The sequence below is a fragment of the Acipenser ruthenus genome, chromosome 1 (assembly GCF_902713425.1).
Source record: "Acipenser ruthenus chromosome 1, fAciRut3.2 maternal haplotype, whole genome shotgun sequence".
Classification (NCBI taxonomy): Eukaryota; Metazoa; Chordata; class Actinopteri; order Acipenseriformes; family Acipenseridae; genus Acipenser; species Acipenser ruthenus.
Window position 1 is genome coordinate 65,697,427 of NC_081189.1, and position 13,673 is coordinate 65,711,099.

The following is a 13,673-nucleotide window of genomic DNA, read 5'->3' on the forward strand; positions in this document are numbered from 1 at the left end:
TACTGCCCAGTGTCAGAAAGCTCTGTCTCAGTCGCAGGTCATGGGTCCTCCAACAGGATAATGACCCAAAACACACAGCTAAAAGCACCCAAGAATGGATAAGAACAAAACATTGGACTATTTTGAAGTGGCCTTCTATGAGTCCTGATCTGAATCCTATCGAACATCTTTGGAAAGAGCTGAAACTTGCAGTCTGGAGAAGGCACCCATCAAACCTGAGACAGCTGGAGCAGTTTGCTCAGGAAGAGTGGGCCAAACTACCTGTTAACAGGTGCAGAAGTCTCATTGAGAGCTACAGAAAACGTTTGATTGCAGTGATTCCCTCTAAAGGTTGTGCAACAAAATATTAGGTTAGTGGTCCCATCATTTTTGTCCATGCCATTTTTATTTGTTTTCTTATTTACAATATTATATTGAATCTAAAATCAAAAGCAAAGTCTGATTTCTATTAAATATGGAATAAACAATGGTGGATGCCAATTACTTTTGTCAGTTTCAAGTTATTTCAGAGAAAATTGTGCATTCTTTGTTTTTTGTGGAGGGGTACCAACAAATTTGAGCACGTCTGTATATATATATATATATATATATATATATATATATATATATATATATATAAATGCAGTATTTCATTGAGTTTGAGTTGAGTTTGAAAAATAGTTTAATAAAAGCTGTAAACTGGATTCATTCTCCTGCGTCTTTTTGAGCACCTGTACTGTATAATATTTTATAGCACAAAACAGACCTTGAAACCACTCAAGGATGCTACATATATACTTTATATGACATTGGTTTTTTTTCCAACGTAAGGCGACCAAATAAATCAAGTTTAACATAGCACTAGCTTGTACTTTAAAACATGGTATGCATATTTAAGCAAATTAGAAAAACAGTAAGGGTAACAAGCTGCACTGTTTTTTAAAACCTGGCTTTATATGCGCCGCCTATGGTGTGAATCAATAGAGATACAGTATGCTTTTGATTGAGAGTGCAATAAAAATCTATAGAGAAAATCCATTAAAATTAGGAAAATTAATTACTGCAGTAACAATAAATCATAGTATTATGATTGTGTTTTTATTGTATATATTCAGAGCTGAATTTACATGTTCTAATGCTTATTAGTAATCAAACATGCACGCCTTAAATTATGAGTGTTATGTGTTTTGATCATTCTCAAGCTAATTGTTACAAAAAAGAATGGTGGAAAAGTGATTATGCAACCTCCATTACTTAAAATATTTTAAAGGAATGTGAAGTACAAAGCCAAGTCTTACAAAAGCCTTTTTTCCCCAGAAGGTTGACCCTTACCCTGCTAATTGCTGTTCATGAAAAGTGAAGAAAAATATGTATCCCAAAAATGATGTAATGTGTAACAAACCCTTAGTGTTAGTCTTAAAATTTCAAATAAGAATTGGTTTAAATATGTAGGCCCACTGAAAGATATAATGCTTTTGATTCCAGAGAGACACTCTGCTTTAAATATACACTGCACATGGTTGCCATAGAAACTGAATGAAGAAAGGGCACAGGCTTTTTCAAAACAACACTTAGGAATCCTGAAGAATCTTGTTCCAAGAAGGAAAATGCAGTTGGTGGATAAGATTGATTGCTTATTTAACATGTAATTGGTGGTTCTATTTATGTTCCACTAGATTTTATCATTTAACAGCAAATTCAAAAATATATAAATACACTGCATATCTTAATCCCTGGAAACATTCAAGACAAACCATACACACAGCAACTTCAAAATATTACTGAATATATTTTTTGTTAATGATCATCTACATAACAATAAATGTTTTTCTTTTTCGCAATGAGTAAGACAGGTTTAAGGGTTACTTCTAAAATTTCTACTTTTGAATACTTGGTTTATACAGTACAAAACAGATGCTAATTTATGCACACATAACAGACAGAGAGGAAGATCAAATGTGATAGACATGTTGACTTGTGCCACACAATTTGGCCTTTTGTGATAACGGCTTGTAAAGCGAGTGAAAGGGTGACCCTTGACTGACTAGAAGAATTTGAGACTATTAATAGAAAAAAAATGTACTGCCTCTAATGTGCAATGTGGGCAAACACACATTGTTTGTAAAAGTAGATCCCTATCTCAAGAGCACCCTGAAAATTAGGCTTGTCCACTGATTACTAGATTCAACCATTAATACAGTATTTTACTAAATTCCCTTTGGATTGCAGTAACGGTTTGGAAATTCAATTTTTTTTAAAAGCACATTTGCTCATATACTTAATTTGGTCAAACGTGACAACTCAAATGGTATATTTCCAACTGGAAGGCAATGAAACTGGTAACACATCCATATTTAGAATGATATAGTATTACGTGTACCTAGTACCGTTAGTCAATATCACAATTAAATCAGCTGTTATGCTACAATGATAAAAAGGTTTTGGTCCCTGAAAGGAACCTGATATGAAAAGGAGATTGTCTATTGCCAGCAGGACAGCCTACAATGAAAACTAAATTTAAGAGAGCCCCTGAGGAGAGGAAATATTAAAGCTACATTATAATGCCTGAGTAACAAGGGTGGAAAGGCAATCAATTTGTCAAGACAGGTGCACTGACTACATGCCAGGATGCAAAGGCCTGTCCCAGCATTTAACACAAGGCTGACACCTTCTGTTCAGACTTATGAGAAAAAAAATGAGTTGCTATTACCAAAGAGCACAAAACCCAACCCCTGTGCAACTATGGGATAGGCTCAGTAAAAGATAGGGTAAATTAAGACAAGGATGATCTTTGGGAATCCTATTTATTCTTCAGTAAAGTTTGAGGAAATATTCGTAATGAGAAATTATTTAATACAAATGTAATATCAGTTTTATTTGTACAATATGTAATAAGTCTCCTCCTAGTGGCTAATTAGTTAATAATACTGACATCAGTAAAAGACACATACTTGCTTCTCGACTACAGAGCTTGCTCTGTTGTTGAATGGTAAGACTTTTGTCTTTGAACTGTATGGTTTGTGGTTCATATCCAGCCCTTGCCTTTCCATTCAATTCAATGGGCTGAGATGCCAATTCTCAGCCCTTTGTTTCTAGTTGAATAAACTAAACTACATTGCTGGACCACAATACAGTGACAAGACAGTTTTTGAAGTTTACTGATAAAGATACACAATTGAGGTAGATGAGTGACTTCCTTCTGTACCTCACCTTTTTTTGTGCATTCTGAACATCAGGGGATACAAGATAATGCTGCTGTGTCTTTCTGTTGAGTAAAATAATACCTTTAAACAAACATATGGAAATAAAAATAATAATAAAAAAGTTTTTATAATAATTGGAAAATCTGCTGAATTATGTATCTGCAGAAGGTATGCACATGACATCAGCACAAAACAAGCCAGGTTTATTCACCTTGAAATCATAAAAAGTAAAGAAAATTTACAGAAGTGGATGGTCCAAGGCATCGGGAGACACGTCAAAAATCACACTGGACATTTCCATCAATGCGTTCCATAAGTTTACCAAGTACCAACTAAAGCATCATCATTTTCTGTCAAATATTTACGATTAAGATTGTTGGTGTTTCAGCAGATGGACAGTACTGTCGCACTAAGTCACCAATACATACCTCTCTGCAATAAACAGTGGCTGTTCAACAAAGCACAGAGCTCTGACAAACTCATTAACAGTCAGTCGATGGTCTTTTATTAAAGCGTGTGTAAAAGCAGCATACATTAATTGCCTCTCAGTTCAGTTTCTTGTTTTAGCTTAATGTTATTTTTCAGTATGTTATTTTATTGTCACACAAACATGTACATCAATGCCGCAGTATTTGCAACGCTATGCTTCCTCTGCCTCATCTGACCAACTGCTATTTTTGCTTTTTGCATACTTCGAAACATTTGTTTTCTTTTGAATATTCATAAACTGTTTTATGTTTTCTTCCCATTCCTCATCCACTAGTAATATTGTATTTTCGTGTGAGTATTTCAATTTAGTTTTTGATCAAGCTAGTTACTACACCCAGCACTTGCCACAATAATCAGACTTTGATTGGCCAACAGAATCAGATGATAATGTGTTTGTGAACAGAGAATCACATTTGAACACCATTTGATCCTCTGACATCTAAACGTACCTTCTGTATCCTAGGATACAGTGTAGGGCTGCTTATTACATGTCGGGAGTCAAAATAAAACAGCATTTTAATCAAAATATTGTGTATTTCCTAGAAAATAGTACAGTGAAAATATTGAATAGTAGACAAAAAATCGGGTATAAATAAATAAAAAACAATGTGCAGTTAAAAAGAAATCCTGTAATTTCTCGGTAAAATTCGGAATAAACCAGAAATGCAGAACACTAGGTATATTACATATTACTGTAGTAACACTCCTCCAAGTGGTGAAATGTGGTATTAAAAGTGTTGTTTCATGTTAATGCAGAATGGTGTTTGGATCTTTGTTGCTGTAAATCAATTTTGCAGTGATGGAGTGAAAGAAAATGTATTGCCTTCTACCCGTCTCTGGGCTAGATATCCCCAGGATAATTGATAACTGTGGTATTATTTACTTTTGCTTTATGTCAAAAGGAAGCATTTTGTTTCTGAGATAGGAATGTCACCTAGGAGTGTTAATGATTCGCTTTTCTCTAACTGTTACAACAGGTTATGAGTGTTTCAGTTCTGATGCGTAACTTTGTTGCAGTGAAGTATCACAGTCTGGGGAAATACTGCACAAAGTTTTAAAGAAAATGTCGTCCTAGAAACATCAAACATTTCAGGAGCAGGAGTGGCCAAGAAGATTTGCTCAGGCTTTCACTCTTTACCCTTAAGGGATATGGAAGTGCAATGCTCTTGTAAACACTGTCATAAAGACATGATTATATTAACTTTATTAGCACTGACTGCAAAGCTTTTCTGTTACTGTCAGTCTCACAGAATTGACCTTCAGTTGTAGAATGCAGATACCTTGGGCAGTTATCCATGATGTCACATAACGACTAATAGCTTCTTATTCTTTGTTTATAATATCACTGGTTGGATAATGATTTGCTTCTGAATATAACTGATGAGTTCATTGTGTTTAGCTGTCTGTGTATTTATCTTGTTTATCATGTACAACCCCCTAACAATTTATTATTATTTTATTTTATTTATTTATTTCTTAGCAGACGCCCTTATCCAGGGCGACTTACAATTGTTACAAGATATCACATTATACATTATTTCACATTATACAGATATCACATTATTTTTACATACAATTACCCATTTATACAGTTGGGTTTTTACTGGAGCAATCTAGGTAAAGTACCTTGCTCAAGGGTACAACAGCAGTGTCCCCCACTGAGGATTGAACCCACAACCCTCCGGTCAAGAGTCCAGAGCCCTAACCACTACTCCACACTGTGAAGGAGCACACCTATTATTACACTGTGAGTAACAGTATTCCTTGCTACTAAACCAGCGCCTTACTAAATCACTACTGCTTGTTTCTTTCAGATCCACTACCTAATGGTCCTCTCAGCCAACTGGGCTTATGTGAAAGATGCATGCAGAATGCAAAAATATGAGGATATCAAATCGAAGGAAGAACAAGAGCTTCATGACATCCACTCCACTCGCTCAAAAGAGCGACTTAATGCATACACATAAAATACACGCTTGTTCTTAAAGTCCATATGTCACCTATTTCACATTACAATCTGATTATATTTTATTAAACTACACTATAATCGTGTTCTAAAAAAAAAAAAAATATATATATATATATATATATATATATATATATCATTTATACTTTTGCGCTGTAACTGTAAGAAATGTACAGTCGTACAGCTTGTTTTGAGTGCTTCCGCCAAAAAGCCCTGATTTCGAATCTTGACATCTGTGACGTCACTAGGGGAAACCACGAACCATAAACCATAAACATGCATGCATATGTCTATGGCATAAGCAAAACGATCATACATACACTATTTTGTGATGGTTAAACTGTGTTAAAAATACATTTCACCTCAGATAGGTACAAGGGAATGCACTGCATGAAAAAAAAGTACTGTATTCAGTGAAAGTAAAATGAGCGAGTTCGTCAGTGCACAATGCAATGATCACTTCGGAACACGGAGACTAAAGCTTTTGTTTGTTGGTTTCTGGCAGGTACAAATTGTATTTTTCTCTTTTGTAAGACACTGGTACACAAGTTCACAAACACACGCAGACCTTTACAAAGACAGCTGTTCACGAAGACAATCATCAAGTGACCATTGATTCATTTTCCCGACAACAGCGGAACCATTTAGAAACTTAATTAAAAACAATAATGTCAGAGTACTATAAATCAGTACAAACACATTGCGTGCTGAAGATTTCTGATGCAGAAATCAAAAGAATAAATCCACTCATCCAGCTTTTTTAGGTAAGCTTTCGATTTTCAGTTTTATCTTTAAGGTAACGTTCATATGCACATTACTGGGTAAGGGCGTCTGCCAAGAAATATTTATCATTACGTGCAGTTCACAAGGAGGTTAGGCCTATTTCATTTCACTAAATCGAGGAAAGCATAAGTGTGTGAAGTTGAAGAGCTGTACATGACCATGCAAGTCATCTCGGCCCTGTAATATAAACAATGCTTTATTTTTTAAGTGGATCGGAAACGGTAAACACTATTTGCAAGATATAAACAGTACAACAAACCAAATATAGAACAACACTTTTTTTTTATTTTTTGTATTGCCATAAATGAACTGCTAGCCAGGGTTAAGAACATCATTCAGAATTGCCAACCTGCAGACAAGGGGGCGTGTCGCTCGCATTCCTCATGCCAGCGTGATTATTTTCTCCTGCTGGAGGTTCTAAACAGCTCGGAATCGGGCCTCAAACCACTTATTCTTCCTCCCCACAATTTCTTTCATTACACACCACACTCCCGCTGTCCTTATTGTAATACAGAAAACGGTGGAGAAATTCCTAATGATCACTTTCACAGTCTGAAGCCATGTATATCTCTCATCTGTTCCTGGTATGTGTTCCCTTAGTGACGTCACGCCAATTTCGTGCATCATCGGTGCATTGTTGGTCTTTTCAGGAATTATTGACAGTTTTACGATAGTCTCTTGGTGCTCTAAAATTGATCATGGGGATTTGTATGACCCCAAAGCCAAAAAATGATTTTCTATGTGAGATATGGACTTTAAGTTCCTGCTTTTTCTTTCTTCTCGGTTAACTTTTCTGAACTATTGTAAGGGTTTTGCCATATAAAGATGGTCTGGGGGACATAACACTCACTACATTTTTGAGGATATCCCTTTACCTTTATTTGGGGGTTATTTTTTATTTGTAATTTAAATTCAGATCAGTTTAGTTTTTAACTTAGTAAGTTTCTATCTTAATTATGTTAAGTTGTCATTGCTTTACCACTTAACATTCAATGTCACTGTATTTATTTGGGGGGAGGGAGGAAGGACTATCACTTTTTTTCCAGGTGTTGACTTCTATACTCATTTTACAGGGCTTCAGATAAAAATGCCTTGTCGTTTTAAATTACCAGACAGTCCAACATTTACCAGACATACATAGATTTGTATCAACTAGTGCCAGTTTTTGACGATAAAAGTGCTGTACCACAGTACAGTATGAAGAATATGTAGCTTTTCCTTCAGACAATATAACCTAAATATAATTTCACAAAATGTCATAGCTTAACCAAAATGTTTGAAGGACTGGGTAGTTAAGCCAGCTGTGCAAAGTGTAATTAATTTCAACATTGCTATAAAAGGGACTGAACAAATCATAACCCATTACAAAGATGATAAAGATGCTAAGTTGATACCTGCAACAATGATCATTTGGGTATGTTTTAATGGATGAGCTTTTTGGACAGACTCTGTCAATGATTCATTTGTTTTAGTTCATTGCAAGCCATAATTACACATGCAAATAACCTTTTTTTTATATATTTTTATTCTATCTTGAGCCAGTATTTTTAAATGCAGTCAGTCATGTGGAGTAATTTTATTTTTGGTAATTCCATAGGAGCTTACTACAGAAAACACGCTTATCCCAATTAATGATGTTACTGTGATGCTTGCAAAAGACATTAATCTCAGTTTAAAAACATATTAAACTAAACAAACAGAGAGAATACGTGAATATCCCACTTAAAGGGGGGGGGACCTGTTTCAAGGAGAGTAAATTATTTTGACCTACTCTCTTGTTAATTTACATCTCAGGCTGAAACAAGGCTTTTAATTAGCAAGACAGTGTAGTCTAAACTAATGCATCATGAGAGATTGGGTTTTACAATGGTATGCCCCAAAAAGATGTCCTTATCTAACATGTTTTTGTTTTATGTACAGTGCCTTGCATAAGTATTCACCCCCCTTGGACTTTTCCACATTTTGTAGTGTTACAACCTGGTATTAAAATGGATTTAATTGGGATTTTTACCATTTGATTTACACAACATACTTAACACTTTGAAGGTGCAAAATATTTTTTATTGTGACACAAAAGTTAATTAAACAAAAAAAAAGACATTTCTTGGTTGCATAAGTATTCACCCCCCCCCCCCGAGTCAATACTTGGTAGAAGCACCTTTGGCAGCAATTACAGCTGTGAGTCTTTTTGGGTAAGTCTCTACCAGCTTTGCACATCTGGATCCTGCAATTGTTGCCCATTCTTCTTGGCAAAATTGCTCAAGCTCTGTCAAGTTGGATGGGGACCATTGGTGAACAGCAATTTTCAAGTCTTGCCACAGATTCTCAATCGGATTGAGGACTGGGCTTTGACTGGGCCATTCTAAGACATTCAGGTTCTTGTTTTTAAACCACTCCAGTGTGGCTTTGGCTGTTGTTTTGGGGTCATTGTCCTGCTGGAAGGTAACCTCCGCCCCAGTCCCAGGTCTCTTGTAGACTGAAACAGGTTATCCTCTAGAATTTCCCTGTATTTGGCTCCATCCATCTTGCCCTCAATCCTGACCAGTTTCCCAGTCCCTGCCGATGAAAAGCATCCCCATAACATGATGCTGCCACCACCATGCTCCACCGTGGGGATGCTGTTCTCAGGGTGATGAGCAGTGTTGGCTTTGCGCCACACATAGCGTTTTGCGCTAAGGCCAAAAAGTTCAATTTTGGTCTCATCAGTCCAGAGAACCTTTTTCCACATGTTTGCTGTGTCTCCCACATGCCTTTTGGCAAAATCCAAACAAGATTTGATATGGGTTTTTTTCAGCAATGGCTTTCTTCTCGCCACTCTTCCATAAAGCCCAGTTTTGTGGAGCATCCGGGTTATAGTTGTCCCATGGACGGTTTCTCCCATCTCAGCTGTGGATCTCTCCAGCTCCTTCAGAGTTACCATTGGCCTCTTGGTTGCTTCTCTGACTAATGCCCTCCTTACCTGGTCACTGAGTTTTGGTGGACGGCCTTCTCTAGGCAGTCTCGGTTGTGCCATATTCTTTCCATTTTTTAATAATGGATTTAACGGTGCTCCGGGGGGATGTTCAAAGTTTGGGATATTTTTTTATAACCCAACCCTGATTGGTGCTTCTCCAGAACTTTATCCCGGACTTGTTTTGATAGCTCCTTGGTCTTCATGATGCTGTTTGTTTAGATATGCTCTCTAACAAACTCTGGGGCCTTCCAGAAACAGGTGTATTTAATCTGAGATCATGTGACACTTTAATTGCACACAGGTGGACTCCATTCAACTAATTATGTGACTTCTGAAGGCAATTGGTTGCACCAGAGCTTATTTAGGGGTGTCACAGCAAAGGGGGTAAATACTTATGCAATCAAGACTTTTTAGTTTTTAATTTGTAAATAATTTTGAAAAATATGTAGATTTTTTTTCCCCACTTCGACATTATGGACTATTTTGTGTAGATCAGTGACAAAAAATCCTAATTAAATCCATTTTAATTCCAGGTTGTAACACTACAAAATGTGGAAAAGTCCAAGGGGGGTGAACACTTATGCAAGGCACTGTACTGTACCACTTGTCCGTAATGTTATTTGTTAATTTGACTACAATTGTATGAACTTGACTGGTAGCAGAGAATGAATGGTATAGCAGAAGTTTAGTTAAAATTCTGAATCTTAATACCGAATAAAAGGTCTACACCGAATAGAACTCCTGATTTTTCTTTGTTTAGGAATATCCATGGGTTATAAAGCTGTGTGTTAAACTGTTTAACAGAAGACATTAAATGTCACTGTAGCACGAAAGCGTCAAGAATGAGACTCAGAGGTTAGAAACTACAGTTATTAAAATGCTGTTGGTGCACATTTATTAACAAAATAAACAAAACAAACACAAGAACAAAACAACTGGCACTAGGGCCAAAATAAAAGGTTCACACAAAACAAAACAATACTTATGTCTTGCTGGGCATTCGCCTTCACAGACCAAAACAAAAAGGCTAGACTCGCCTAACTACTCACCTAAGTCCTCTCAAAACACTTTCCCAAACAAAGGATTTTCTCCCCTTATATCCCATGTGGCTGGAGTCTAATTAATCATCAATCATTCAATTAAGACTCAAGCCACATTCTCACATGTATGCTGGCAAGGAGGATTTTAACCCTCTCCCTGCCAACCCTATATATATATATATATATATATATATATATATTATATATATCTCAGACTTGTAGGGCTTGAGTCCGGGACTCGGACTTGAGTCGTGTTTTTCGTGACTCAGACTGCAAAAGACTCAGACTCGACTCGGATACGGCCTTGTGTGCTCGGATTGGGACTCAGACTCGAACAATCGGGCTCTGTGACTCGGAGATATTAATGACAAGTCCTTTTTTATTTTCTATTACACAAATAATATTAGAGTTACTAGGAAACCTGTGCACAATAAAACACACCCAACAAAACATTATACAATCACTGGTTAGCCCTGTTGTCATAGTAAGAATACGAAAGTGGAAGCGAGTTAGGTTGCAGCATAAACAACCCCTCCCCCACATAAATCCAACTGCAACCATAGCAGACCCAAGTTTTTTTTCCCCTTTTTTGCGTTAAGTTTTATAAGGAATAAATAATGTCAGCATGGTAAACAAGTACGTTATTATTTCTCTTTACTACTTTAAACTGTGTTCTAATACATTTCTAAAACGGCATTCTTGAAAAATATGTAATTTGATTTTCCTGAACTCCTTGAATCTCTGGAATATAATTTATTTGTTTGCACTGAAAACAAAAGAACATTGGTCACCTTAATAATTTTGAGTTTACTGAAAACAAAAATGAATGAAAAAAGAATAATCATATAAGTTATAATCGTACTTTTAGAGCTTCTTAATTCATATCAGAAAGTCGCCGTGTGAGTAAATATTCTGTGCTTTGCTTCTAATCTCCACTTGTTCCCAGCACACGCCATCACTGTTTGCAAACGACATCAATTAATTCACATGGCAAATTCAGTGTAAAACTACGCACTAAAGTTTCAAATCGAAAATTTCCTACCGTCAAACAGGCAGATATATCAGACTGATATGACAGAAGGACTGCTTGATACCAAAAAAAGAACGACAGAATAACTTAATACCACTTAATTTACCAAAATGAAAATAATATATTATGGATGCGGGAAAAACACATTAACAATACGCTGTGAAGCGTCAACCTAGAAATCTGTCTGTGTGGACTTCATGTTTTCACTCTATTATGAACCTACACAAAGGGGAAATACATAAATATAATGTTTTTATGTAGAGAAAAGATAAAAATACATTATCATAAATCAAATTAACTGAAGCACAAATCTAAACAACTTCCGCTAAGAAAGCAAGGAATCGCCCATTCAAATCTGGCATGGTATGCTGTTTTCGGTCTTTTACATCTTTTTTCATCAAATTTATCATATTTATCATATATTTATCATATAGTCTTTTACATTGTTTTTAATGTATGCAAATATTTATCATATGCAATACATTGGGTCTTGTACATTTAGTATAAGTAATTAACGGTAAATGTACCTGTTTTTGACAATAGAAAAACACCCATCAGATCGCAATTGATTGCACCTGTACCAAAATCTGACAGCACACTACTTGCAATCTGATGATGTACTACTTTCTAACACTACACTGGCTCTATAGTCCAGATCACGGCTTAAATCAAAGTGAAAAACAACATCCACAAACTTGAGCTTAAAGCTTATCTATAAACTTCAGGTAAATTCAAACAGTATTCCAATTCCAAAAGAAAAGAAGATAGTGACAGACAAGTTGAAATAGGCAGCAAATAAAATAATCTAGCTAGAAAAAATAAATCTTTTATTTTTTATTATTTGTGCATTCTTTCTGAGGGATATCGGACAGCGGTCATTAGCTAAACTGTTCCCCCACTACTACCACTAGTTGAATAAAAATTGATTTGAGTTTGTTTCAAGGACTCGGACTTGGACTTGGACTCGGACTGGGACGGTCTCGAATCATAGTGACTTGGACCCTGATGACTCGACTACAAGTCTGAGATTATATATATATATATATATATATATATATATATATATATATATATATATATATATATATACACACACACTATTTACATTTTGGGCTTTCACCCTGCCAGTCAAAAAAATAAAATATTATCCTTAATTCTGGACCAAACTTGGTGTTTTGGATCTGTGTTGCCTATTTATACTGCTCTTGGTTTTGCAGTACGGTGTCTAAACTTTGTAGCCTGACAATTCTTGTTTTGTCAGTGTTTCAAAAGCTAGTTTTGTGCACTTATTGAACCATTGTGAGCTCTTGATCAGTGTTAGTGCATTTCTATTAAAACCAGAGTTAAACTCTACTGTTACTTGTCATGCAACATTGTTTTTTAACAAATCTTGTATTAGGTAAAGACTGAATATTGTTGTTATTTGTGGCATGGTTATGCATTAAATGGTAATAGTTTACTAATTTCAATTTTTTTTTTTTTTTTTTTTTTACACTTAGAGACTGTCTTGCTGAGTCAACTGTTGTATGAAATGTGCGGTATTACTGTTCCTTCGCTAACAGTATTATGCTTAATCTCTTTCTGCTATTATTAGGTTGTAGTGATTGACTGGTTTCTTTATAGTTTGTGATGATTTTTAAACCATGTCTTATATTGATAACTGTAATGATGTTAAGTATTCAATATTAACCTGATGATGCTTTTGGCGTATCCTTGTATAAGTATTTTGTACTTCCACAAACAATGCTTTGTAGCTGGCTGTAAAATGAATCTGATTTGTACATAAATGTGCCAACAGCTTGACAGTTGCTTTTTTTGAACTGTAGGAACAAATTGCTTGCATAAATAAAATACACTTGTGTACTTGTTATTAATTAATTTAAGAAGTATATGTATATATCGGTTTTGTTTTTTGAACAATTATTTCTATTCATTTTCCAATTTTCTCCCAATTATTATTCTACCTGGCTCACCGCTGCAACCCCCGAACTAACTCAGGAGCGACGAAGACGAGCACTCGCGTCCTCTGAAGCGAGTGCCGTCAGCCGTCTGCTTTTTTTCCACTCTGCAAGCCAGCCGTGCAGCCATATCCAGAACTTACAGCGTCAGAGGACCACGCAGTTCTGAATTGCGTACAGGTCAGCCTGCAGCGCCCGGCCAGCCACAGGGGTCGCTGGTGCATGGTGAGCCAAGGACTCCCCAGCCGACCTAACCCCTACCCCGCCTGGGC

At 36.1% G+C, this 13,673-nt stretch overlaps 1 protein-coding gene across 2 annotated transcripts in view; it reads left to right on the forward strand.

Moving 5' to 3' along the window:
• The window catches only part of LOC117421395 (neuronal membrane glycoprotein M6-a), a 90,203-nt gene extending 76,886 nt beyond the window's left edge, over positions 1-13,317 (forward strand). For both annotated transcript variants that reach the window (XM_034035765.3, XM_034035764.3), the window contains exon 7: positions 5,486-13,317. In XM_034035765.3, the coding sequence (XP_033891656.1) occupies positions 5,486-5,638 (153 nt within the window). In that variant the 3' untranslated portion in view covers positions 5,639-13,317. The remainder of the gene's footprint in view (positions 1-5,485) is intronic.
• Positions 13,318-13,673: the final 356 nt, after the last annotated feature.